At 56.0% G+C, this 26,783-nt stretch overlaps 2 protein-coding genes across 2 annotated transcripts; both read right to left on the reverse strand.

Moving 5' to 3' along the window:
- Positions 1–210: 210 nt before the first annotated feature.
- On the reverse strand, positions 211–11,713 carry LOC140902658 (cathepsin S). The gene is made up of 8 exons (XM_073322980.1): positions 11,546–11,713; positions 9,224–9,364; positions 7,884–8,006; positions 6,139–6,288; positions 5,834–6,058; positions 4,215–4,380; positions 2,576–2,678; positions 211–2,335 (listed from the first exon to the last, which is right to left on the reverse strand). The coding sequence occupies exons 2-8, from the start codon at positions 9,353–9,355 to the stop codon at positions 2,236–2,238; spliced, it is 999 nt and encodes a 332-aa protein (XP_073179081.1). The 5' UTR covers positions 9,356–9,364; positions 11,546–11,713; the 3' UTR covers positions 211–2,235.
- A 10,171-nt stretch (positions 11,714–21,884) lies between these two features.
- On the reverse strand, positions 21,885–26,693 carry LOC140902452 (cell adhesion molecule CEACAM3). The gene is made up of 5 exons (XM_073322541.2): positions 26,576–26,693; positions 25,472–25,840; positions 24,581–24,679; positions 24,267–24,358; positions 21,885–23,680 (listed from the first exon to the last, which is right to left on the reverse strand). Exons 1-5 carry the CDS (start codon positions 26,628–26,630, stop codon positions 23,633–23,635), a joined length of 663 nt encoding a protein of 220 aa, XP_073178642.1. The 5' UTR covers positions 26,631–26,693; the 3' UTR covers positions 21,885–23,632.
- Positions 26,694–26,783: the final 90 nt, after the last annotated feature.

The following is a 26,783-nucleotide window of genomic DNA, read 5'->3' on the forward strand; positions in this document are numbered from 1 at the left end:
CAAATAGGCCATAGTGCAAACAGGAGCCAGGCCCATAATGTGGCTGGGGCCATCGTACAGAGGGCTCTATATGTGTGTGCGTGTGTGTGTCCATGCCAGAATCTCCCCTTCCCTGCCTATTTCCCCCAAAAGCCCCGCCTCTGCCCCGACTCTTCCCCTGAGGCCCAGCCCCATCCACTCCTCTTCCCTCCTCCCCCTGTGGCTCACTGCTTTTCTCCTTCCATCCCTCCCCACCTGGGTCAGGAGGGATTTGCCTGTGGAACCAGGGCTGGGAGCTGCAGCCACTCAACAAAGGTAGGAGGCGGCCCCAGCTGAGTAGAGGTTGGTGTGGGTGATGATCCAGCACCTCCCTCGCCCGCAGTAACCAGACGTTGAATGTCCAGTCAGTAAATCTGATTGGACACTATCTGGTCCCTTTTAAAACTGGACTTTCCAGGCAAAAACTGGGCACCTGATCACCCTAGAATGGCGTCTAGACCTTGTGCTGGCCCTCTGCACATGGTGAATTTCATCCTAAACGTTCAGGTAACAAACAGCACACAGTCAGACACTGCCTAACAACAGGGGCTGCCCAAGATCCAACAGTCACTCACCTGGCACTCCCCGCAAACGAGGGGAAGCAGTGACACAAGACAGCCTCAGGGAACCACCCAAGTACAACTGAAAATTTAGCCCAGGGCAAGAAATGCTTTGGTGGTTCTTGAAAATCTCATGAAATTTCACCATGAGGCGATGTTGCTCAGTTGTTCACATTCATCCATTGATGGGGGTTTTTGTGGCTTTGTGGGGAATTAGATTTTGCAGCATCAGGGCCTGAGAGTTTCTTTCATCTGTAATCGGTGTGGCTTTGCATTTCTGTCGCTCGCTAAGTATCCCACACCTGGCCCTGCTAAACAGACTGAGCCTAAACTTCTCAGACAATTGGATATTTTTTTTTTCCTTTCAGAAGAGGATGTGTAATTTATTTTACATGCATTGCTTACAGATGAGATTACATCTGGATCATCATAGCAACCTCAGTGCTGAATTGGAGAGAAGAGAATGCATTTCAGGTGCTGTGGAGATGTGTGACGTCACACTGAAACCGTATCCCGCAAGGATTCGGTCAATAGGTGTCTGCAAATCATATCTTGAAGTAGGGCACAGTAGGTCAGATACAGAAGCAGGACGCCCCCGGCCCGCAGCCTGTGGAGTAGAACAGGGCAGCAGATGTGTGTTTCCTGGTGCTGTGCTGGAACTTGCAGCTGGGGGTGTGGATTCCAGGTTCACCCTTTCCGTGCTTTCTTGCTCATTCAATCACTAGCCCTCTACCTGCAGCTAGATTTACAGCCTTTGGGCCTGACTCCCCGCTACTGTGCATCCCGTGCAGTCATTTATACCTCGGCTGAAAACTGCTGCTATTCTGATTCAGCAACATTATACACCTACTTTGCACAGGGGTAAATGGCTGTGCAGTGGCAGAGAGAATCAGGCCCTTCATCTCTGCACCGTGTCCTTGGTCCAAGCGCTGCGGGTGGCAAAGGCTGACTTCACTCTGTAGGTCACATTTTATAACAGCAGAAGCACTTGGTTCCATGGCTGGGCTTCTCCACAGCACAAGGCGATCTCAGGTCGTTTCTGACGGCTGGTGTGCTAATGTCTTCACATAAGACTTATGGGAGCAGCATTGCAAGATACCAACCCAATTTTGTGTGGCCATGGGAAACATGTTCCCTCCTCCAAGGAATGTCCACAGTTTGCTTGATCTCCTAGGTTGCTAATGATTGCTTTGTGACCTGTACTGGGGAAAATCCATACATGTGGCTAGGGATGTGCTGATCCAGCTACTTCGCCTCGCCACCTCTGACGTGGCTTCGGCAACTCCACCACGTGGAGTAGCTTTACCCGTGCGACGTGGCCTTCAGCCAATACGTTTTGAGACAGAGGCAGTGACAATACTCAGCACTGAAATAGCACTTCACATGCGCAAAGCAATGTAGAGACATGAATCCATTAAAAACACCCCTGCGGGATAGGGAGAGTGAGCTACAAGTGTCCAAATTCTGGACCAGACCAACCGCGATCATTCATCATTTTGGCTACTTATCTCAGGTCCGTCAGATGGATCTGATGGGAGGATTTTGCCACTACAGCCCGTACATTGTTCTCAAACACAGCAGTTAGATTACAGCAAGGCTAAGATTCGCAGTTTAACAGACCACATCTCCAGAGTGCATTCTGAAGCAGAGCGTCCCTCTATATTTGTGGATAAGAGCCATAACTGGCAATCCCACAGTGGTTTCCTTTGTTCCTGGACATTCGAATGTACCCTTTGTTACCGAAATATTCACCCCAGCTGTTGGAAGGAGAAAAAGCACAGAATTAAACATTAAGAGAATAAAACACCTTTCTTTATAGGCAGGGTTCCCCTCCCCCATTTTCTCATGTGTTTCAAACTGTTTAAAAAGGGCATCCAATTCACATCAGTACAGACACATACATGCACAGCTCTACACAGCTCACTTATACCCCACGCATATCCCAGGAGCTTGTTATTCTATAGATAAATACGGCTCAGTGATGGATTTTCTTTTACCTGTTTTTCACAAGCCAAAAGTCCTTCCCATCCAGGGTGCCATAGCCGATAACTAGAACCCCATGATTCACATGATCAGTGCAGCGTGGATCATCGTAGACTCCTGGAAGGAAAGAATGCGCAATCACAAGGGAGAATAAAAAGCCAGCAAGGACTTCTCTGCTCAGTAAAATTGTTGTGAGCAACAGCACCCAAATGGTGCCAACATGCCTCTAACCTGTAAGGGGGGTAATAATAACAATCTCTCACTCTTTTCATCAGTAGATCACAAAGCGGCTCAGTCTCATTATCTCCATTGCACAGATGGGGAAACTGAGGCACAGTGCAGGCAGTGACTTGCCCTTGGAATCAAACCCAGCTCTCCTAAGCCCCAGTCCAGCGCTCTGTCCACTGGGAAGTTTAATTTCCATGGCCTGTACAAACATTGAAAGGCTCCATCATCTCACACATCCCGTGAGTTATTTCAGTAACCCAATTCCCATAAGCACCGGGAGGGAATCTTCCTCTCACTATGGTCTCCTCACAGTGTTCCCTTAAAAACCCTACATCCAGAATTCCCCCAGCACAGGAACCGAGCAAGACAGCCACAAGCTGTCTTAGGAGGCGCCCTTCCAAAAGCTCAAGCATAGGGGGCATGCCAGCCAGGGTTAGGGTCTACAGCAATTCTGTGTGGCGCTTGGGAGCTTGCCATAACTTATGCAACATCCAAGTGTGGACCCCAGTGTGGACCCTTCTCTCATGCTATTGTAATGCCAGTGTGCCAGGGTGGGCAGCGGGGACCGAACATGGGACTTCTGAATTAACGCATGAGCCTCTCCTGCTTGCTCTGTAAAACCCAGCCTCTTCTAACCCAGGCTGGCAGGCTCCTCAACCTTTCTGTGGCCCAGCCACCACTAGAGGGGGACAGAACACCCCACTGAGTGGGTGTGGCTTACATTAACCTGTGCTTTTTTTTAATTAGTTTTGACTGGGTTGTATTCCAGGCACTGTCAGATATTGTGGCTGCAATTTTGTGCTGCACCAAACTCAGTTCAGGGCGGCTCTAAAATGGCCTTTCAGCCCAGTTCTGGGGTTGAGATGGCTCCTGGGGTAATGTAGGCAGCCACAGATGATGGGCAGCACTGTCAAAGGTGCGACTGATCAGCTGTTTGGAGGCACCGCAGATCAGCTGTTTGGCAGCTAGGAGAGGCGCTTGGGGAAGGCAGAGAGCGGTAAGCAGGGCAGGAGCCTCGGGGGAGCTGGGAGTGGGAAGAGGCGGAGTGAGGGTGAGGCCTCAGGGGAAGGGGTGGAGCACCCCTGGGGAAAAATAAAAGTCAGCACCTATGAACCAAGGGGTAACAGGATGGTGTCACTCACATACAGCAAAACATGCATTCAGCTGCCTGTGGCCTTTGTTTGATAATGACTATAATTTATAGAGGGATCAAAAGATTCCAGGAAATAACAAGAAAACAAAAGGCAGGTCTTTATGGGAAGAGCACAGTGTGTGCGTCTCCTCAGTAACAAGCTGCAGAACAAATAGCAACTTCCTCCACATTCCGCTTTACATTTAAAGAGACAGTCCACAGAAAGCAAAGGCATCACGGCTTCAAACGACGTACCGCACCGGGCGCGAGGTGTTCTAGATTAGAGAACGTACCTGATCTGTACAGGAAAAACGAAGGCAGTTTCGCATCTATGGCGACGGACACAGGTCCGATATCGGCTACGGCATCCTTCAGGGCTGCTTCATTGGCATACGGGAGCTGAACGAACTTGGAGCAGGTGGCGGCTCGCGTGGCAGGGTTATAGTGACACGTTCCGTTCTGGCAGTGGCAAAGAGCAAATGAAACAGGGACATTTCAGCCTCTGGCATGAACATCTGACCCACTCGCAACATTTGTTTTGATCTCCCTTGTATTCCCCTCCGTTGTCTGAATTCCTCACATTTCTTAGACCACTGCTGCTCCCTCTGGAGCATTCCCTCTGCCTCTGGGCATCGAGATCAGAGCTGAGGGACTAATTCATTTTTCAGTTCAGTGACTTACCTGGAAAAACAAACAAATGAAAGAAAACAAAACAAAACAAAAATCTAAAAAAACCAATTGGTTTGTTTCAAACCAAAATTGCATTTTTTTCAGGGTTTTTTGCTGAAACGAAAAATCGAAAAAAATTTGATTTGGCTCAAATGAAACATCTCGAATGTTATTTCATTTCCGAATGAGCTGTCAAAATAGTTCCTTTTGACATTTTCGGGGGGAAAAAAATCAGGGGAGGTTTTTGGCAGAAAATATTTGCCAAATTTAGGTCAAATTCACAAATAGCTTTGGTGCCCTGAAAAGAGCATTTTCAGCCAATTTTAATTCACTCAGTGTTCATCTCTCTCCTTTCCCATCACTCAGGTAAGGAGAAATATGAGGATTCAGCTTTCAGTGACAGCAGTGAACACTTGCAGCACGCATTTCACCGATGGATTTATGAGCCTCCATGCCTCTGGGACAGGGGGAAGTGGGATTAGCTGGGTTTCACAGAGAAGTCAGAGGAACAAACAGAGCTAAGATTACAACAAACAGAGCTAAGATTACAAGTGACCTGAGCACAAGTCCCTCTGCTCTAGCCATTAGCCACCACTCTCCACCCAACATTGGGAGTAGACGTCAGGAATACTGATGCCAAGTTTTACTGCTCTAATGACTGCCTGCAGACCTCTTCTCTTGTTCTTTGTGCTGACACAAATAGCACAGGAAGACCCAGCAAAACAGGCCACAAAGAACAGAATGCTACACACTCGCCAGAAGAGATGCCAACAACAGACTACGAAAAGGACTAGGGAGTCTCTGAGTTTTTGGGGGATGTCTACATGGCATTCATAAACCTGGGTCTCTGGGACCCAGGCTTGCGGACTCAGTGTTTCCAAGCCCACTCTTCAGCATCCACACTGCACTGTAAACCTGGGTTTACAATTGCTGGGCCCAGGTCTCACAGCTGTGCTAATGTGTCCATACTGCCCTGCACAGACGTTCTGACTCAGCTCTGCAGCTTTTGCTGCACCCACTCTGCAAAATGACAAGGCTTGGATGCAAGTCAGCGGGACGTGGACGCTGACCCTCCCCTCTAGCACAGTCCTAGGACCTGGGGCCTGAGCGCTTGCTGTCCTGAGTCAGGCTGATTAGTGTATGGATGGAAGGGGAGCCTGGGATCAAAGCTGAGTCAGAACCCGGGCTTAGTGTGCAGTGTAGACAGACACTCTCTGTGTCTGTCTCAAACCTGGATACCAACCCGAGCTGTGTACGGATAGGAAGCGTCCGAATCAATGCCGTCATTATCAATGATGTACTGGAAGGCCTGGGTCATATATCCACCGCTGCAGCCGTAGTTCCCATACATACTGGTACAGTCGACTAGGTTCTGTGCACTGAGAGACACCAGGTTTCCAGTTTTCAGTTTCACCTGGGCTTCTAGGGCACCGACAGCACTGAAAGCCCAGCAGGCGCCACAGGGCCCCTGAAAAAGCCAGAGAGATGCACTGAGCCACTGCTGTGATGGGCACCCATGTCAGCAAGGGAACAGATTGAGCCTCCCACCTGATTCTTCACATCAGTAACACATCCTTTGTCCCTCCAGTCCATGGAGTCCGGCACTTGGCTGCCAGGGCGCGGCCTGTAGGTGGAATTCCGGTCAGGTCGGTGGGGAATTTTCACTCCAGTTAACAAAGCAGCCACTTCCTCGCTGGTCTAGTTAAAAGAACACACACACCCCTTCAGACTGACGTCCCCTTGGATGTACAGCTGGCCCCAAACACTGGGGGAATTCAGATACAAACTCTGCAGTTCAGGTTCAACTCATGTTCATTGACACAGTGTTTTCCTTTATGCACTGAAAAATATGAGCAGGACTGAATGCTGGGGATCAGTTTGGCTGACACAATAGCCTATGCTGTAGCTTTGTTTGCTGGGAACTCTGGATTCTGTGATTCTTCATGTGCTAATCCTCCCCCAGGATATTGCTGGGGAGAGAACCCAGGACTAGCACTGTCGGAAAGTTTTCAGACAAAAACAATATTTTTTTTTGGCTGAAAACTGCATATTTGGGTGGACCGAAACAATGCGTGAACTCACCTTGAATTTGCAAAATTGTTTCAGCTGGGGGGAAAAAATTCATAACTCGTCAAAATGACTTTTCAGTTCAAATTTTACTGCCATTTTATTTATTTATTTCTTAAAAAGGTAAAATAATCTAGAAAACTAAAAAAAATGTGTTGTCCAACCGTAAATCAATTGTTTTCATCTTTTTTTCATTTCACCATTGCTATTTCAGGTCCACCTGAAGCTAACTTTTGATTGATTGATTTTTCAGCCACCAAACCAAAAAAATCTCTTCTTCACAAAGCTCTACCCAGGAGCATCAGCATTGCCAAGTCTCTTGATTTTATTGTGCGTGTCAGTATATCTGGTGTTTTCCTTAAAGCACCAATGTGGGGGGGAAGGAGTTGTGAGATTGCACAAGAAGTTCAGCCTTTTTTTTTTTTTTTTAAATTTCCATCTCTCGTGTTGCTGTGGAGACCTGCAGGAAAACATAACCCTTAAAAGCGCAAAACCCAGAGGCAAATAAAAAGAGCCCCCAGACTTAGACTTTCTTCAAATTCCAGGATTTTTAAGCCCCCCCATGATTTTAGGGGCCTGACTCCTGAGTCCTGAATGCTTGGCGGTGGCAGTAACGGGATCTGAAGCACAAGCCCCTGCAATTTCAGTTAAAGGAGCAACTTCTTTAACCGGCAATGGCCTAGCAGACAGGCTGTGTGTTATTCCACACGTGGCATTCCTCATGGGGGTAAGGGAGGGTGGAAGACACAGTAAGGTAGAGAAGCAGGAACCTGCAGGAATGGGATTCTCTCAGTTTTGATCTCACGTGCACTCTGTGTGCAAGGTGACACTGCTTGGAGGATGCCATTTGATACAGAAACATTCGGGGGGGGGGAAGGAGGGGTCACACCAGCAGCGGGCTAGCAGGGGGTGGAGTACCTGCACTTAAAAAATCAGGACTACCCCATTGATGGCAGATTTCCCCCACACCCCTGACACCAGCATGTAGGACAAAGATTTGCACAGCTCTCGGAAGCAGTAAAGGGGGCAGGTTGCTGCTGGAGGACACATAGGGGTGCTGTGGTTTGTGGGCCTACCTCTGCACTGCTCATACTGACCCTGGATTGGCTGCAGCTTATTCTACCCCGATTCAGTTACATTCTCTGGCCATGGCACCCCCTGAGAAATACAGATAATTCCCAGATGCCCGGACACTTGGTCTGAAGTGATATTTTTTTTAAACTTACCATGTCTGCCAGGTGGTTCATGCCCAGCTCATAGGAATGCAGCCCCAGTGAGTGCTCGAGGTTATGCAGCATAACAAGCTTGAGGTTCTTTTCCCAAGTCACGCGCCGTTCCCCTTCCTCTTTCTGGAACCAAAGCACAGTCCCCACGTTATTATGCAGTAGCCCAGAGGAAACCATGTGCAGTATAAATGAGTTATAGTTCTACAGCGCTTTTTGATCCCCCAGGAACCTGAGTGCTTTGCAAAAATCTTGCCCAGATCCTACAACACTCACTCAAGCAAAACGTCCTAGGAAATCAAGGGGAGTCTTAACTAGTTAAGCGTGGCAAGATTGAGTCCTACCGCAGCCCCAAAATGCAGCCAGTTCTGGAGTGGTCTGCAGCTGTTTTTTAACAGCACACAGCAACACTACACAACAGGGTGGGACAAGAAGAGAAGAATCACATTGTATCCACTTAAATCATCAGGGGGAACTACAGGGAGGCAGAATGTAATTGCCACCAGGACAGTGATGATACCTTGTAATTTAGGAGGAAAGTACTGTAGGATTCACTAATGACCCCAAACAGTCGGGGCCTTCAACTAAGCCAAAGTAATTAAGGAGCTGAACATACAGTTAGGAGGCAAAACAATATCAAGAATCAAACATTCACAATACAGCTTACAGCTGTACAAATCACTGACTTTTTGGTTTGGAAGCCAAACCAAACAACGTTTTAAAAATCAGTTGAAGATTTTTGGACTTGAGTCAAACATTTTGTTTCAATTTGGGGCTTTTTAAACCTTTTTATTTAGTTATTGTTAATAGAACGGAGGGAAATTCCAAGACAAAATGGCTTTCCAAAAGGAAAAGTCAAAACGGTTCATTTATTAAACGCTGAAATGAATCACTTTTTCCCACCTTCCCATTTTATTTTTTTTAATTTGACAGAAACAATCTGCCAAAATCTAGCCAAATTCCCCAATTGTTTCTGTCAACCCGAATATGCATTTTGCCACCAAAAAAAAAAAAAAGAAAGAAAGAAAAAAGAGGTGTGTGAAATATGTCACCTGGCTCTAATATATCCCTAACAAAACACGCTTTAAGAAATCAGCTAACCCCCTGGGATGGTTTAGGCAAGGTGGAGGGTACATACAGGGCCCAGTGCTCATTAAAGCTGAATGCACTTCTGAAAGCAGAGAGAGCTTTACAGTCTCCAGAAGAGGAACAGGAGGCACCGATCTCAGTGGGAGCTGCCAGAGGGCTGGCATGCCACGGTCCTGGATACCTGCTGACCGGAGGGGAGATGGTGATGGAAATCCCCCTCCCCCGCTTCAAACCCACAGCTGCACAGACCCCACCTTGTGGCTGTATTGCTTGCCATAGGTTTTCTTCCAGAGCTCCCAGTGGTTGTCCAGCGTCGGGTCTGAGTGTAGATGTGCAGTAGCAGCAGAAGCAAGAGAGGCCAGGAAGATACAAAGCAACAGCTTCATTCTGGTCAGCTAGAAAAAAAAAAAAAAGAGCACGCTGGTGAAAGATAATATCTGCATGGTTAAGTCAAGTGTCTCAATTTCCTCCACTCAGTGATTGTGCAAAAGATCCAACACTGACTTGCTGAGATTTCTCCACTCTCTCTGCCAGGAGCAAAGTGTCAAGAAGCAAACCCTGACCCTGCAGCAGCTCTCACACTTGTACCTCTTGGGGGCGAGGGGGCGAGGGAAGGGGCTTCCTGGAACCCCATACGACAACAACAGACTTGAAAGGAAAACAGAGCTAGGTGAATGGATAATATCACCCGGGTACTTCCACAGCTCCTGAACTGGATCTTGGACCTGGACCTGGGCATCAGAGCCTGGTATAAGGGATACAGCGGGGAGGGAGGGATAGAGCTAGCGAAAGTCAGAGACATTCCCAGCTGGGGTGGGAACTGATGTAGCTTCACTGAGGTCAATGAGTTTGATCCCTAGTTGGTGTAAACTGGTGTCGCTCCATTGTGGTCACTGGAGCAAAGCTGATTTACACCAGCTGAGGATCTGGCCCAGAGAGATTTGGGTGAAGAGGGCTTGGATTTTCAAAGGAGCCCAAGCAATTTTCAAGGGAGTTAGGCAACCAAATCCCATTAACTCTCACCTAACTCCCCTAGGTTCCTTTGAACACTCCAGCCTAAATAGGAAGATGGAGGGGTGTACGGGGCTAGAAAGACAGAGAGACAGAGCGGGTGTATGAGAATAGATAGATAGGGTGTATGGCAAGTGAGAGAGAGGGTGTTGAATGGATAGATAGAGGCAGTGGTGAGCTGGAGCCGGTTCGCCCGAACTGGTTGTTAAATTTTGAAGCAGTTTTAGAACCGGTTGTTAACCCGCTTCCCTGAAGGGGGCGCTGAGGCTTTGATGGGCTCTGGCTGGGAAGTGATGAAATTCCTCCTCCGGCCACCGGGGGCGCTGCGCTGCGGGAGCCATGTGGGCTGCCACCTGGCCCTGGGCACAAGCCCTGGTGCTGTTCCCCCAACCCCTGGCCCTGGGGCTCCCGCTGCTGCCTGGTGGGTCTCCGGCTGCTCTGCTGGGCCTGGGCTGCGTCCTACTGCTCTCCCCATGAGCGCCCACCACCCTGCCCTGCAGCCAGCCCCCGCCTCCAGCCAGCCCCTGCACCCCCTGCCTCCAGGCACCCCCTGCACCCCCTGCCCGCACCAGCCCCTGCCTCCAGCCACCTCTGCACCCCCTGCCCGCACCAGCCCCTCGCGTACCCCCTGCCCTGCCCGCAGCCAGCCCCTGTCTCCAGCCAGCCCTGCACCCCCATGCCCTGCCTGCAGCCAGCCCCTACCTCCAGTCAGCTCCTGCCCTGTCTCCAGCTAGACCCTTGCCTCCAGCCAATCCCACACCCTCCTGTCTCCAGCCAGCTCCGCACCCCCTGCCCTGCCCGCAGCCAGCCCCGCACCCCCTGCTTCCAGCTAGCCCTGCCCCATCCCCCTGTCTTCAGCTGGCCCCACGTCCACTGGTGCCCTGCAGTTCCCAGGGCAGTAACCCTGCACACCTGCTTCAATGAGGGGGGCATGGAGCAGCTGAGACCCACACATGTGCACACCCTCGGGTGACCAGACAGCAAGTGTGAAAAATCAGGATGGGAGTGGGGGGTAAAAGGAGCCTATATAAGGAAAAAGACCCCAAAATTGGGACTGTCCCTATAAAATCGGGACATCTGGTCCCCCTAGCACACCCCCAGGGCGTGGCGGGGACCCACACATGTGAAACGGAGCTCGTTTCTAGTTCAGGCCCATCTTTGTAAAAAAGAACTTGAGGCAGGGTTAATACACACACGTATTTTCCCGGACAGGTCAGGCTTTTTGGTTCTTAAATGGCCGTCCGGGAAAATACGGACGTATGGTAACCCTGTTGGTACAAAAAATACATACTGGGGCACATCCCTTAAATCAGAACTTTTTATAGGGAACCGGTTGTTAAGATTTTGGTAGCTCATCACTGGATAGAGGAGGTTATTGGAAGAGAGAAAGTTTTATATGGGGATAGAAAGACAAGACTGATACATGCCGGTGTCTGCAGATGCAAACTCTCTACAAGCAAAATACAAAACATCATTTCTTGATTTTAGTTCCTCAAACATATGGTTCCAAACATGACGAAGAGGAGATTTAAAGTACAGGGGGAAAAAGAAAAAGCCAAACATACCAGATGGGAGTTCGTCCAGTGGAGATTTCTAGGCAGGAATCCTGAACTGATCGGCAGGCAGCAAGAATTCCCCCAAATTCTCCTCCCAACGTTAGCTCCTGAGTGAACCCTAACACACTTCCTGCTCTGACTGCATGCTGAGAACAACAACTTCGGTTTGCCCTGCCAGGCTCATCACAGGGGACTGTGAATAGGGAAATGCCAGGACCTCTGGTTTCACTATTACTGTGACTGTATCAAAATAGGGATGTTCACTACAGCTGCAGGCTGATTTTCAGTCCCCAGCCCCGGAAGACTAAAATCAGATGTTTTTCCTTCCCTTCTCAGACCCTACAGCACATGATTGGGAGAGTTAAAAAATAAACTAGTAGGGTCAACATTTTCAAAAGCTCAGACAGGTGCAAACAGTCGCTGGGACCTCCCTTTTGGGGTTTAAGTTACCATCAGTATTATGGTAAAACCTAGAGATATCAGCTGAAATAAGGACCCAGGTCCACCGGTTCTGCATGAACACAGAGGGAAAGACAGAGCCTGCCTCCCTGAGCTCGCAAGCTAAATAGATAAAGACAGACGAAGGGCAGGGGGAAACTGAGGCACAGATCAGGGAAGCAATTTGCCCAAGGTCACACAGCAGGGCAGGGCTAGTGCAGGGACTAGAATGCAGGTCTCCTGAGTTGCAGTCCAGTGCCTGCTTCACTGGCATTTGGGCACCCAGCACGCTCTCCAAGCCGGTGTTTGGTTTAGCCTCAACTGCCTGAGCACCCAGCATTGACTGGGATTTTCAGAGCACCCGGGCACTTTCCTGAGTGCACAGGGCTGAGCAGAAATGCCCTCTAGGTGCACATTAGCATATGGATATTGGCACTTTGAATATGCTAATGAGGCCTAGAATCCCAAACACAGGCTGGCAGATGTTCCTCCCCACCCCTTCACCCCTTTCAAACAGCAGGCAGGGCCTTGGGAGGGAAGAGGCCAAGTGCGAGTGGGGCCATGGGGTGGAGCGCGGACAGGGCCTCTGGGGGAAGAGGCCGAGTGGAGCGGGGTGTCGGAATGGAGCAGTGGACAGAGCAGGGGGTGGAGCGATGGTCCTGGCACCGTGGCCCACAAAAAATTAATCCAGTCCTGCGGGTGCTGAGATGGACCCTGAGATCCACAGATGAAAGGTTCTATAGCAGTGCACAGATCAGGCCAGATCTTCAGCTGCTAGAAATCAGCATAGCTCCTATTCTGAATAACCCTCGGAACACAGACTGCATAGCAATGAAATGCTTTCGGAGATGAATATTTGCCTGCTGCAGCCTCTAACGGGTTACACATGTAAGCAGGGTCTGAATGAACTCTGTGAATGAGAGTAAGAGACTTCAGGAGCAAACTGTATTTACATGAACGCACCTACTCTGCTGAGCTACCCAGCAGATAGAGCGGTGTTGCTCAAAATAATCAACTTTGGCTGGTGTTGGGTTACAAATCACTTTAGTACTGAAGTATGTTCCAGTGTGTGATATTTTCATTATAGTACGAAAGATCTATATCTAATCCTGCAATAGGGAACAATGGAAATGAGAATAGAGGGACTGCGGTTTGTGAGTGAGGGCCACCGGCAGAGCTGTGGGAGGGGAGCTCAGGGCTGGGAGAGCAGGGCCTGGGGGGTGGGATCTGAGATTGGGGCGCCCCACTGTGCCAGGCTGCCCAGATCCTGACCCATAGCAAGGCCCCTCGCTCTCTTGCTCATTTCCTAATCATCCCTCTCTGTCCCTCCCAGCCGAATGGGGGCACCAGCCCCCCATGTCCCACGCTCTGACCCACCCTGTGTCCAGGGATCTCAGAACCGTTACGGGGAGGGGGCGGTTCATGTGTTTGAATCCTCCAGCAGCTTTGTGGAAACCTGTCTCCATGCAGCCATCGGCAGCACCTGCCCGCCACCCTGCCCTCTGCTCTGCGACTGGGGAGTGACACCCAACGCTGGGTCTCCAGACACCCGCACCCCTGACACAGAACGGAGACACTAAACACACATGTGTGCACGGAGACACACACAAACATGCAATACCCACACAGACACCACTAATGCATGTACCCAGACACACACACAAAGATACACACAGCCGCAGAGATACCGCTGTGCACACACACAGCTAAACACACACACACACACCCCGCCCAGGCTGGGGTCCCTTGGGGAAGGTGTTCGGGACGATGCTGTCACCAGCTCGACGTTGCTGTCTGTCTCCCTGGTGCAGCCCAGCCTGGGGGTCTCGTTCCCCAGGGCCCAGAGCAGGTTCTCTCAGTTGGGGGCTGAGCTCTGGAAGTCTGGGCCTGGACCGGCCCAGGGTCTGCCCCGTGCCCCGCACTCTCCGGCCAGGTCTAGCTGGGTGGCTGCTCCCCCCTGGTCTGGCACTTGGTGGTTGTGTCCCCCCAGGCCCCGACTGATCTCCAACACCGCGGCCCATCGCTGCCCAACTGAGACTTTCCTTCCCCCGAAGTCTCTGTCCTGGGATCCTGCCTCCAGCTGGTGTTGGCCCGGACCCCGACCCCAGTGACCATCGTCCTCACCCTGCTGGGCCCGGTGGTGGGAGGGGGCGTCCGCCTGGCCCCGCAGAATCCGCCACAGAGCTTCGTGCTCTGCAGCTGGTACCGACCAGCGACCGCCACTGATGAAAACAGCCGGATCCTCACCTACTACCCACAAACACCCCCCGTCCAGACCCCCGGCCCAGCCCACACGGGGCGGGAGACAGCGGGGCCGGGCTGCGCCCTGCACATCGCGGGGTTAACGCTCAGCAACACCGGGAGCTACGCGGTGCAGATACAGAGCCCGACTCGTGACCGGCTGGGGCTGTCCCCTGACAACCGGACCCTCCCGGTGCAGGGTGTCACCCGGGGCGATGCCGGCGCCCACCAGTGCGAGGTCGGGACCCCCGTCAGCACCAACCGCAGCGAGCCCAGCGCCGAGACGCTGGCCTGTGAGTAACTGCAGCCCCGCCCCCCCGCCAGCGCTGCCCCCGGCCCTGCCGGCATCGCCCAGCCACGGAGATGCGGCTGCCTCTGGTGTGGGGGTGGCTGTTTACACAGGGATCCCAGTGCTGGCACCAGTGCCCCCGGGTGACGTTAGTGCCTGTACAGGAGGGGTTGGGGGCTCGGGGGGGGGTGGGGGGGCTCTCTCTCTGCGGGCCCCAGTGCGGCGCATCGGGGGTCCAAACTCTATGAGCAGAGAGGGGAGCTGCCCCCATGCAGGCCCTGTGGGAGGGAGGGAAAAGGAGGGGACCCTGCGTTGGGGGGGGGCTATAGGGTAGCAGGGGGGAATGTGAGGAAAGGTGCCCCTGGGGGGAGGGACTGTTGGGGCCTTGTGGGGGGCGTGGGCCCCCTGGGGGGTGTCCCCAGCTCCCCTGGGCCATCTCTGACCCCTCCCCATTTCCCCAGATGCTGCAGCCCGGACAGCGGGACATGTACGACCAGCTGCAGAGATGAGGCCCCCCAGTGCCCTGGTGGATGCTGGGAAGACCCCTGTATCGTGGCATGGCGGGGGGAGCATCTCTGCTGTGTGTGGGGGTCAGTCCCACCTGTTCTTTTACAGCCACTTTGCTAAGTTCACTAACAGCCCCCCCGCCCTCGGGGGTCACTAGTCCCGGCGGGGCTCTGGGACAGGCTGGCATCCAGCCTGGGGGGAGGGGCCCCCTCTTGGCCTTCGGGTCCAGCCAGGGGCCAAGGAAGCATCCGGAGAGAGATGCTGGGATCCCGCAGCCGGGGAGGCTCCCCGAGGTCTCTCCCCAGATGGTCCCTGGCTGAACCCAGAGTGGTTGCAGTGGGTGTGTAACAGGAACCCAGCGCAGCCCTGGCCGTGTGCCCCCATTGGACAGGGGGGTGAGCCAGGGGCTCGGCTGTCAGTGAGCCAGACCGGATGGGACCAGTCCATCAATCTGAGCTCCTGTGTCCCACCAGCCACCAGCCCCCCCCAGCACCCGCCTGCTCCATCCAGCACCCGAAGTCAGAGCAAAGTGTCACTGCTCCCGGGGGCCCAGCCCATTCTGTGCCACGGGCGGGGACCGGGGGACCAGATGCGGCAGGGCGGGAGATAGAGAGACCCAGAGAACCCCGGCCAGTGACCTGCCCCATGCTGCAGAGGGAGGGGAGTCCCCCACAAGCCCTGCCAGTCTGACTGGGGGGAAAAACCTTCCTGAGCCCAGACATGGCGACTCGCTGGACAGTGGGCATGTGAGCAAGAACCAGTCAGCCCAGCACCTGCCAGAGAGAGAGAGAGACACTCGGAGCCCCGCAGAGCCCATCCCCAGGCCAGGCCACCCCCCATGCTTTGCAGGAAGGAGATAAAAACCTCCCAGAATACACAGGGGTGAGATCCCTGCCTGACCCCTGCCGGCAGCTGGCTGAGACCCTGAAGCATGAGCATTAGCAACCTAAGATGTAAACCAGGCGTGACCCCGGAGATGCTGAGCCCAGCCCCTGCCCTTGGCCTGGCCCAGCCCCATCACAAGCCCCACCCGTCAGTTTGTCCAGCTCTCTGGTAACGCTAGAAACCCTGTAGTGTCCAGCCTGGTCTGTGGCATTGGGGTCCTTGGGCTGAACTCTCCCCCCCACACACACACCCCGGGGAGTTACACCCCCACTGCAGTTACTGCGAGCGCTCAGTCCCCTCCCACCCCCCCTCCACCTAAACAGCCAAGCTGCCAGGCCCCGCTCCTAGGACAGACCCTCCAGCCCCTGCCCAGCCAGGCAGCGCCTCTGCACCGGCTCCCGGCTGCCTTCCCCTTTCTCCACCCGGGGGACAGAGCAGCCGCCTGCTCCCAGCCGAGGGCTCACCAGGGCGCGGCCAGTGGGACTAATCCAGCCGTGCTGCAGGACAGACCTGAGCCATCCCAGGCCTGCCGTGCTCACAGCCACATCCCCAGGGGACTCTCCATTATCCTGCGACTGCCCCCACGCTCAGGGCTCTCTCCTCCTCTGTCGCGGCCCCGCTGAGCTCCCAGCTGCAGAGGAAATCTTGTTCTTAGCCCCGAACCATGTGCCGGTGCGACCTGCGTGGTCGGCGTCCAGGCCCTGGCTGTCGCTCCAGTCTGCCGGGTCCTCCAGCTCCTCCTGGGTAAGGGCCCCGGCCTCCCGGCAGTGCCCCTGCCCCCGACTTTGTACCACCAGCAAATGTCGGCTGCCCCCGCCCATGTCATGTGCCACGGTCCTTAATAAACTATTGACTGAGCCTGGTTCCCAGACCGAGCCGCACGGACGCCTGTAGCAACCTCCCTCCAGGCCAGTGAGTCTCCGCTCAGCACCGCCCGCAGCCCTCGCCCCGTGGCCGGCTCCCGACCCACCGCCCAGCGCCCCGACGCAGTGGGGAATTCCCCACGGGGCTCCATGGCAGAGGCGTTCCTGAACGCCGGGCGTGTGAGCTCTGTGGCGCGTCCCTTCGCTGACCAGCCGGTGATTGGCCCGGAACCCGGGTGAGTCTGGGCGCTCATGTGTGTTACGGCCCTGTGCCCAGTTACCGCCAGGACCTTGATTCCTCTGCCGTGCGCTGCTGGGGGCAGCCCGGCCACTCGGTACCATCCAGAGCCCGTTTTCCCTGTTCTGCGCCGTGAACCTGTGTCCTGGGAGCTCCCACTCAGCCAGTACCCGGGGCCCAACGCCAGCCTGGGGCGTGTCCACCCGGCTGGGACAGGAGTTGTGGGAGCGCGAATCGAGAGCCAGAGTCATGCCAAGGAGAGCCTGGTGCATGCTGGGAGGCCTCCCAAAAAACCCTGAACATGTGACTCAGGCCTGACTGACGCTGCCTGAGTCTGCCGAGAGCCGGAGCCGATCGCTCTGGGAGAGCCCACAGGAAATGGGGCAATCGGCTGGTGGAGCAATACCCGGTGGGAGGGGCCGAGGGTTGTGACTAAGTGGGACTGTTCTCAATGTTTCCCTGAATAGTGTGGGGGTGCCTCAGTTTCTCCTATGCAGTTCTTAAGTATCTAGGTGGTGGGGTAAGGGTGTATGATTACTGCAGAGCCCTAGAGGGCAGGTGTGTGCAGGGGTCTGGACACAGAGAATGGCCAACACCCTGTTTCCTGGCAACTGATGGCCTGAGTCCTTCCCCCTGCAAGGTGAGAGCTAAAGGGTTGGAGAACAAAGGAATCAGGTGACCTCCTGGCCCAGGAAAGGGACAAAGCCCACAGGAAGAGGGGCTGGAGGGAGTTTCAGTTTGGGGCTGGCTGGGACATGGAGTGAAGGGCAGACGTGGTTGTCTGGCTCACTGCCCCCCAGAATGGACCCAGCTGAGGGGTCCTGTTCTCTGCACCTACAAGCTCTGTTTTAGACCATGTTCCTGTCGTTTAATAAACCTCTGTTTTACTGGCTGGCTGAGAGTCACGTCTGTCTGCGAAGTTGGGGTGCAGGACCCTCTGGCTTCCCCAGGAGCCCCGCCTGAGCGGACTCGCTGTGGGAAGCGCACGGAGGGGCAGAGGAGGCTGAATGCTCCGAGGTCAGACCCAGGAAGGTGTAAGCCGGATGAGCTGTGTGTCCTGCAGACAGGCTGCTCACAGAGAGGAGACTTCCCCAGAGTCCTGACTGGCTTCATGGGGAGCAGTTCCAGATCATCGCCCAGGGGGACTCCGTGACAACTGGTGGCAAAGGTGGGATGTACTGCACCCCGTGGACGGCACTTCCTGCAGTGAGTGACTGGGGAGCAGTAAAACGAAGGGGGATTGACAGGGACCAGGCGTGCTGAAGATTCAGAGAGAGACGGTTTCAGGGGGCGGTTAAACCCTGGGAGTGTGTGACCAGAGAGAAGGACTTTTGCGGTAACAGGGTCCCCCGGGGGATTGCAGCGAGCAGTCCCAGGGGCAGAGGAGTCTGCAGCTCGACCCTGGCAAAGAGGAGGTGACCTCGAGAAGGGCTGGCACACTAGGGGTTCTCCCTGGAAACCGTGGGGAGCTGAGAGCACACAGGCCTGTGAGTCCACAACAGCTTGGGAAGAGCGGAGTGATGGCCTGTCACTGTCTCCTTGAGAAGGACATTGTAACCCTGTGCAGAAAGGAAGGGTTGCGCATTGGAAAGTTCACCAAAGCACAGTTAATCGTGCAGCTGGAGGAGGATGACCGCTCTAAGGAACAGATTCCTGACCCCAAATGGGGCTATAGCAGGATCTGGGAGCAGCTGGAGTAGTAGCCAGGCATCCCCAAGACTCCTGTCCCCGACCAGACGAGGGTCTTCACGATCGGGTTCCCCATCGGGGGATCAGAGACGGACGGGATTGGAGCTGAGTCCGAGAGAGCAAGAGGACCGTGAGAGACAGCGAGAGCCCGAGAAAGAGCTGCAGGAGACGCAGCAGCATGAACTGGCAATGGTGGAGCGGAGAGGCCAAGGGGACCTCCCCGGGGTGAGTGGGGATAGACCCCGGGGGGCCAGTTCCACAGGGAACTTCGAGACTAAATTGCTGCCCCTGGTTAAGGGGGGCGGGAATGTGGATGCCACCTCACTGCCTTTGAGCAGGCTGGCGATTTGAACCAGGGGGACCCTGCGGAAAAGCCCCGGTGTCTAGCTCCCTTCCTGGGTCCTGAGGCCATAGACTCCGTCAGCCAGATGGGTGGGGCTCCCACTCCTGACCCCAACCTATATGTCTGTGTGGAGTTTCCTGGGGCCAGGCCCCTCGGACCCCCAGTGGGAGCGGAAGGTGACAGTCGATCGGGAGACATTCCTGGGGTGGCGAGATCCTGGGACAGAGAGAACGGTTGTCAGACCCCTGGTGGTGCAGCCTCAGATGCTGAGGGGCTGTGTGCGCTGGGTGAGGGTCCCAGGGACGAAGCCCCTCGCGCTGCCTATGGCCCAGATCCCTGTGCAGACCCAGGAGAGGTGGGGCTGGCTGGTCGGTGGGGTTCTCCGGGATATCAGCTGTGAGACCCTGTTGTGGGGTGACTGTGTCTCTTTGGGACAGGATCCAGGCCCTGCTCCGGTAACTGCCAAGGGTTTGAATATGAATCCAGGGAACCAATCGGCGGAGAGGAAAATGGTCAGTGAAAATGCAGATGACCTGGCTGGCAGCAGGGAGGAGCTTCTAGGCTCAGGATACCTGCCTGCCCATAACCAGACCCCTGGGGCTGGGTGGGACAGAGAGACGCTCCCCGCCCCCTTGCACACCGGAGTGGGGGGGCTCAGAGGGCTCACGCTGGCTCTGATGCAGTGAGGAAAGCAGCAAGCTCGCTGCTACCCCACTGGGACAGCAAGGGTAGCGCTGAGCACGGTGAGAGCTGAGACCCCAGCTGAGTGGGGGGAGACACAGGCAGGGCAGGGGATCTGTTGGGAGTGGCAAGGTGCTTGCTAAGGAAAGTCTGGATGAGCCTAGGCAGCCTTGTGAGCTGATGGCTGTGTCTAGTCAGCAGGGTGGGAAGGCGAGGAGAGTGGAAGATGAGTGTCCCTGGACCTTACCTGTTACCTGGGTGGAGATTTGTGACAGTGTGTCTGTCAGGGGTGTTGACTTGCCTGTGGTGGGAGCTATCCCGGTTTTTAAGCAGTTGTCTGTGACCAGCCCTGTGCGCTGGGACAAGGGGAATGAGTCTGTGAGTCTGGGAAAGGAGAAAGGGTGTCCGGCTCTTCTTTGTCTGTGGAGCAGACAGAAGGGGCCTTTCAGCCTGTGATGGTTGAGGGTCGTGCAGTTGTCTCAGAGTTTGTTCTGGATTCAGCTAAAGCCCAGGAAGGGAAGGGCCCTAAGTTTGTGTCTGCTCGGGAGAATGGCCCTGTAACGAGGTCGCATAGACCAGTTAGTGTCTATGTAAAATCTCAGAGTCCAGACAATTCTGGTGCTTGTATTTTGCCTGTTGCTACTGTGTTGTTGGGAAAGGGTGGAGCAACTTTGTCTAATCAGGGTGAGATCCTAGCCAGGGCACAAGGAGAGCATGAAGGTGATGTGATTGTGTTACCTACTGAGGGTGTGGAAACCTGTAGCAAGAAGGAAAAGATTCCTGAACTTGTTGTGTGGCAAAGGGAAGGAGAAGGCTTCTAACCTTTTATCTAGGAAGTCTGTCAGTTTGCCTGAAAGGGGATTGTGCAGGAATCCGCCGGATGGGCCAGAGGTAATTCTGGATGTAAGGGAGACCCAGAAAGAGTCTGTTGTTGCTCAGGAAAGTGTTCCTCTAGAGCAAGCCCTCGGTGAAGAGGGTAAAAGCAGAATTTCTGTGCGGGGTGAATTGTTGCATAGAAAAGCCCCTAGGGAAAGGAATCCTCATGGAGTCTTTGCAAGCAGTTTACTGCAACTGAAGGGTGTGAAAGTGATTTAATCAAGAAAGTTTCAGTTCCTAACAGCCAGAAATTTTCTGTTGTGAATGGATCCACTGACTTTCCTGTTGAAAGATCCAGTGTGGATAGCTTTGAGAAGGTCTCAGATGGAGTGAAAGCTGTTAAGAAAGTTAAACAGTCCTATAACCAAGTGGCTGTGTTTGGCCAGCTTGTTGGGGAGAAGACCCAATCCCAGTTTGACCCCCTGGAGTTTTGGGGGTGGCCAAAGGGCATGGGCTACATAAGCCTTCCCACATGCGGCCTGCGAGTGCTATCGACCACCCCCGACCTAAGGGAGAGCGTGAAACTGGAAGGGCCTGGTGTAACTCCTACCAAGGAATGGGAGAGATGCTGGGGCATCCATGGTGGCTTCGAACTTCCCAGGTCACTGGCTAAAGTGACCCCACTCAGTTTGGTCTCGAAGGGGGCAGAGATGTGACGAAGTGGGACTGTTCTCAATGTTTCCTCTGAATAGTGTGGGGGTGCCTCAGTTTCCCCTATGCAGTTCTTAAGTATCTAGGTGGTGGGGTAAGGGTGTATGATTACTGCAGAGCCCTAGAGGGCAGGTGTGTGCAGGGGTCTGGACACAGAGAATGGCTGACACCCTGTTTTCTGGCAACTGATGGCCTGGGCCCTTCCCCCCTGCAAGGTGAGAGCTAAAGGGTTCGCAAAAAGAAAAGGAGTACTTGTGGCACCTTAGAGACTAACCAATTTATTTGAGCATAAGCTTTCGTGAGCTACAGCTCACTTCATCGGATGCGGATACAGACTAACACGGCTGCTACTCTGAAACCTACTTTATTTGTATTGCAGTAGCACATAGAGGCTCTAATTGAGATCAATGTCCCATTGTGCTAGGTGCTGTACAAGCTTCTAGTAAGACAGGAGCCCCAAAGAGCCTACAGTCTAAATAGGCAAGAGAGAGTGGGAAGGGAAATGGAGTACTTGTGGCACCTTAGAGACTAACCAGTTTATTTGAGCATAAGCTTTCATGAGCTACAGCTCACTTCATCGGATGCATACCAGTATGTGACTGTGACTCCCCAGCCAGCGCCCCACTCGGCCCCAGCATGGCCAGGCCTTACAGAAACAACCAGGCTGAGTTTATTGACCGGAGCCCAGAGCTGGAGAAGGAGCCGCTGGAGGCTCCTGTTATTTACTCCTCGTAACTAGGGATCGAGAAATGACAGTAACGGGCAGCAGGTTTAGAACAAACACAAGGAAGTCTTTCTTCTCACAACGCACCGTCAACCTGTGGAACTCCCTGCCAGAGGATGTTGTGAAGGCCAAGACTATAACAGGGTTCAAAAAAGAACTCGATAAGTTCCTGGAGGATTGGTCCATCAATAGCTATTCGCTAAGATGGGCAGGGATGGTGTCCCTAGCCTCTGTTTGCCAGGAGCTGGGAATGGGCGACAGGGGATGATCACTGGGCGATTCCCTGTTCTGTTCATTCCCTCTGGGGCACCCGGCACTGGCCACTGTTGGCAGACAGGACACTGGGCTGGATGGACCTTGGGTCTGACCCACTCTGGCTGCTCTTATGTTCTCATGGAGTTAATGGGACAATGGGTAACATGGAGAACAAACTGGGGACGCATTTCCCAGCGTCCCGATGTCCCGAACCCGCCTCTGGCAGCTCCTGCGGGTTCAGCTCCCCCCAGCATCCGGCCCCCAGCCGCCCGGGCTCCAATGCTCTCTGCAGGAGACAAACCCGCTGGCAGCTCCTCCCCTCGGGGCAGGACCCTGGGTGCAACCCGCACCCCGCGATAGCTCCCACCAAGCCAGCGTCTGTCCTCAGAAATGCCTGCCCCCTGCACTGGGCCCTTTTCCCTGCCGGCTGCTTCCCTGGAGCTGGGGCAGACGCTGCTGGGGCCTGGCTCCGGGTGGAACCAGCCGCCTAGCAAGCTCGGCACCACCCAGCTCCCCCGGAGCCGGGCACAGAGAGAACAGCCCGGTGCCTCCTGTCTGCCAGGGACGGGCCTGGCGCCTCCCGCTGCCCGGCTGGAACCAGCCCCTGAGATCCAGGCCAGACACACAGCCCCAGATGTGACCCCAGGCACTCGGCTCGCCATGGTCACCGTGCCCAGCGATGCCAGCTCTGGGCAGGGACCCCAAAAGCCCCTTTGGGGGCTGGTCTGTAGACGTCAGAGCTGGGGGTCCCATGAGCCCCTCGGCGCCCTGTGCCCTCCGCCAGGGGTCCCGGGTCCCAGCCAGGCGGGTCAGCATCGCTGTTCACAGCTCTGCACGGGAGAACTGCCCCAGGGAGGAGAAGACACAGGGCCGGGCACTGGAGGCAGGATGGGGGGGAAGCCCTGGGCGGGGACCCCTGGCCCTGGTTTGGGCACCAGTGGGGCACTGGGGAGACCCGGGTCTGAGTCCCTGCAGCCCCACAGACTCCCCGTGGGACCCAGGCTGGTCACTGAGCTGCCCGGGCCCCTCTGTGCAGTGGGGAGCTCCCGCCGCCTGGGGTGGGACATAGCTCAGCGCGCCAGGCTCAGGTCAGGCGGGCAGAAAACGGCATGTCACCAAGCCGGTGGCAGAGGTGGGCTCCCAAATACTGTGCTGGGCACAATGGCACCAGAGCCACTCACAGGCACCGAGTTTCTGATTTCTTTGGAGGGGCCCAGACGCTGCGGTGATGGGCCCCAGGGAAGCAGCCTGGACGGACGGACCCCCCGGGCCGGGCGGTGGCTGTTCCTGCCCTTTAACGCTTCATTGGCGGGACGTCCCTGGGCGGCGGGACCCAGGCTCGGGGACGCGCCTTTCCCAGCATGCACCGGGCCCCTCCCAGCATGCACCAGGGGGCAGGAGGGGGCAGGAGGGGCATCACTTCTTCAGCTCCTTGTACACGTCCTGCTGTTGGGGCTGCAGCGTCTGGGGGAAACGGGGACGATTCAGCCAGAGACGCCCCAGGGGAGGGCCCAGTCCCCTCCCCCCCCCATGGGGCCCCAACAGCCCCTCCTACACCAGGGGCCCATCCTCCCCCTCCCAGTGCTGGGCCCCCCATAGCGCCTCCCCTCAGCCCTGAGGCTCCCGGCTGGTCCCCTTCTGGCTCACTCTGCTCCCCCCTGCTCTGGGATGTGTTAACCAGCCCTGTTCTCAGCCATAGGGCTTCTGGGGGGCACCTCCCCCCTCCCCCCACTGGGTCCGAACCCTCCTCAGGGGGAGGATACAGCGCAAGGGGCCGGTGCGCGGCTGGGGTCAGGGGGGCTCCCGGGCTGGGCCGGGGGAGACAGAGGCAAGAGGGGCTTTAGCACCGGACCATAGAGACCCCCCCACCCCTCCAGCCAAGCTCGGGGTGGGGGGAGGGACCCTGGGAGAGTCAGTGGGACCCAGGGTTTGTGTAACTCTCCCCCACCCCCGCCCAAAGGGGACAGGGTAAACTGGCTGGGGGCTGCGGGTCGGGACTCAGGAGGGGCGTGACTGGAATAAGGGGCGGGACTGGAGCCTTGTCACTCACCACTGGCCCTGGCCTGGCTGTCAGGGGCAGGTTTTCGTACACCAGGACGGGTGCCCCGTTCTCCTTGGGGGTCTCGTTCCGGCAGCGAGAGTCTGGGAGGAATCATCAGAGATGCTGGAATTGGGGTCCTGGCTCCCAGCCCCCCCTGCTCTAACCACGAGACCCCACTCCCCTCCCAGAGCCAGGGAGAGAACCCAGGAGTCCTGGCTTCCTCCCCCCAACCACCAGTCTAACTACTAGACCCAAGTCCCCTCCCAGAGCTGGGAGAGAACCCAGGAGTCCTGGCTCTCCCAGGGCGGCCGGGTGTTACTCACAGAGGAAATAGGCCCCGACTCCGACCAGCGCCGCACCCACCAGTGACCCGATGACGATCCCAGCAACGGCCCCGGCAGAGAGACCTGGACGAGGGGTGTCTGGAGGAGAGATGTGGGGAGGGTTGGATCACACGGTCAGTAACAATCCCCCCACGCCGCTCCCTGCAGCCTGGGTCCCTAGTGCCGCACTGGGGCATTGGTGCCAGCACTGGGATCCCTGTGTCTGCGGCACGTTCTTCCATCTGGGAACAGAGAGAGCGTCACTGGGGGAGCAGTTGGATCCACCCCAACCCCAGGGGAGCCCTTGCTCTACGGGGCTCCTGCCCCACAGCCCTGTGGAGGATTCAGACCCAGCTCCCTGGTGGCAGTAGAGAGACTTTATTGTAGGGCTACACAGCAACATGGGAAAGAGTGGGGCTCTGAGATCCAGGACTCCTGGGTTCTCTCCCCAGCTCTGGGAGGGGAGTGGGGGCTGGTGGGTTAGAGCAGGGGGGGCTGGGAGCCAGGACTCCTGGGTTCGATCCGGGCAGGGCAGGGGAGTGGGGTCTGCGTGGGGAGGTCTGTGGAGCCGGCACAATGGGGTTAATACAGATTGTACCAACTGCGACAGCAGCAGCTGTTGGGGGGGGGGTCACTCCCCATCCATATTCAGTCCTGGCTCCCAGCTCAGGGAGCGGGCGTCTGGGGGCCCAGAGCCCCACATCTCTGTGTATTGGGGGGGGTCATCATCTCTTGGGGGCAGGGGGGGTGGGATGCCACATACAGGGCAGGGTCTGTGTTTGGGGACAGGTCCCCCCCATGACCCAGCCAGGCTCATCCCCGGGGGAGAGGCCCGGAGCCCATCGCTGGGGCAGGGATGGGGAAGGGGCAGGGTCCGGGGGTGGCACTTACCAGAGACGGGCAGATGCACCGTGGCGAGGGCAGGGCTAGTCGGGCTCTGAATCAGCACTGCGTAGCTCCCGGTGTCCTTGAGCGTTAACCCTGCGATGTGCAGGGCGCAGCCCGGCCCCGCTGTCTCCCGCCCCGTGTGGGCCCAGTCCTTGGTCTGGACGGGGGGTGTTTGTGGGTAGTAGGTGAGGATCTGGCTGTTTCCATCCGTGACGGTCGCTGATCGGAACCAGCTGCAGAGCACGAAGTCCTGTGGCGGATTCTGCGGGGCCAGGCGGACGCCCCCTCCCACCGCGGGGCTTGGTGGGGTGAGGACGATGGTCACCGGGGTCTGGGCCTGCACCGGCTGGAGGCAGGAGCCCAGGATGGAGGCTGCAGGGGGGAGACCAGAGAGACAGATACCAACTGGTGCCCCTCACTCCCGACCTGCAGCCCCTCCGTTTGCATTTGCACTGTCCCCTATTACAGCCCTTGGTGTCCGGGACACCTGGGTCCCCACACCCCGGCTCCACCCTCTCAGCTGCAAGGGACCCCTCTCCAGGTGCCGCCCCGCCGCCTTTTGCTGCAGCCAGACCTGCCTCGACGCAGGGGAGGCGTCTCTGGGCCGGGACCCTGAAGTCCGGACCCACAGGCAGGGCAGTCCCACGGGGCCCCTCCGGCCTCAGATTTCCCCTCCCAGCCTCCTCCGCTCACTTCCCCTTTGCTTTGGAGGAAGGAACCCGGGGGCGGGGGGGGAAGAGTCTTCTCCCTTATCCCCCCGCCCCCCCACGGGCTGCCTGGTCCCTGGGTCTCTGCCTGTGTCCCCCAGTTCTCTAGCACAGAGAGACACAAGCAAACAGCTGATCCCCACTGTGGGACACAACGGGGCTTCTGTGCGTGTCCCCGCGGCTTTGGGGCACAGCCTCGGGGGAGGGTGGGGTTGGACCCAGCCTGGGAAAGGAAGCGTCAGAGCCCCCCTCCGGCTACTCCAGCCGTGGGGTGCCCCTAGCCCAGCTCTGCCGGTGCCCCTGAGTCCCGACCCACAGCCCCCCCGCTTTCATTGACACTGGTTCTTATTGCAGCCCTTTTTGCCCCGGACACCTGGGTCCCACGTTCTCCCTCTCTGACCTGCCAGGAGAATCCCTGTCCAAGGGCCGCCTGGTCTGTGGGGGATTCGCCCCATCGTCCTTCGCTGCTGCGGGACCCGCCGGGACCTGTCGGGACAGCAGAGACGCCTGGTTCCCAGCTGGGGGCAAAGAGAAGAGACGGGGGAAGTGGGAGGGAGTGGAGCTGACACAAAGCACCTCCCTTGCCCCTCCCAGCCTTGCCTGTCTCC

This window comes from Lepidochelys kempii, chromosome 24 (assembly GCF_965140285.1).
Source record: "Lepidochelys kempii isolate rLepKem1 chromosome 24, rLepKem1.hap1, whole genome shotgun sequence".
Lineage (NCBI taxonomy): Eukaryota > Metazoa > Chordata > Testudines > Cheloniidae > Lepidochelys > Lepidochelys kempii.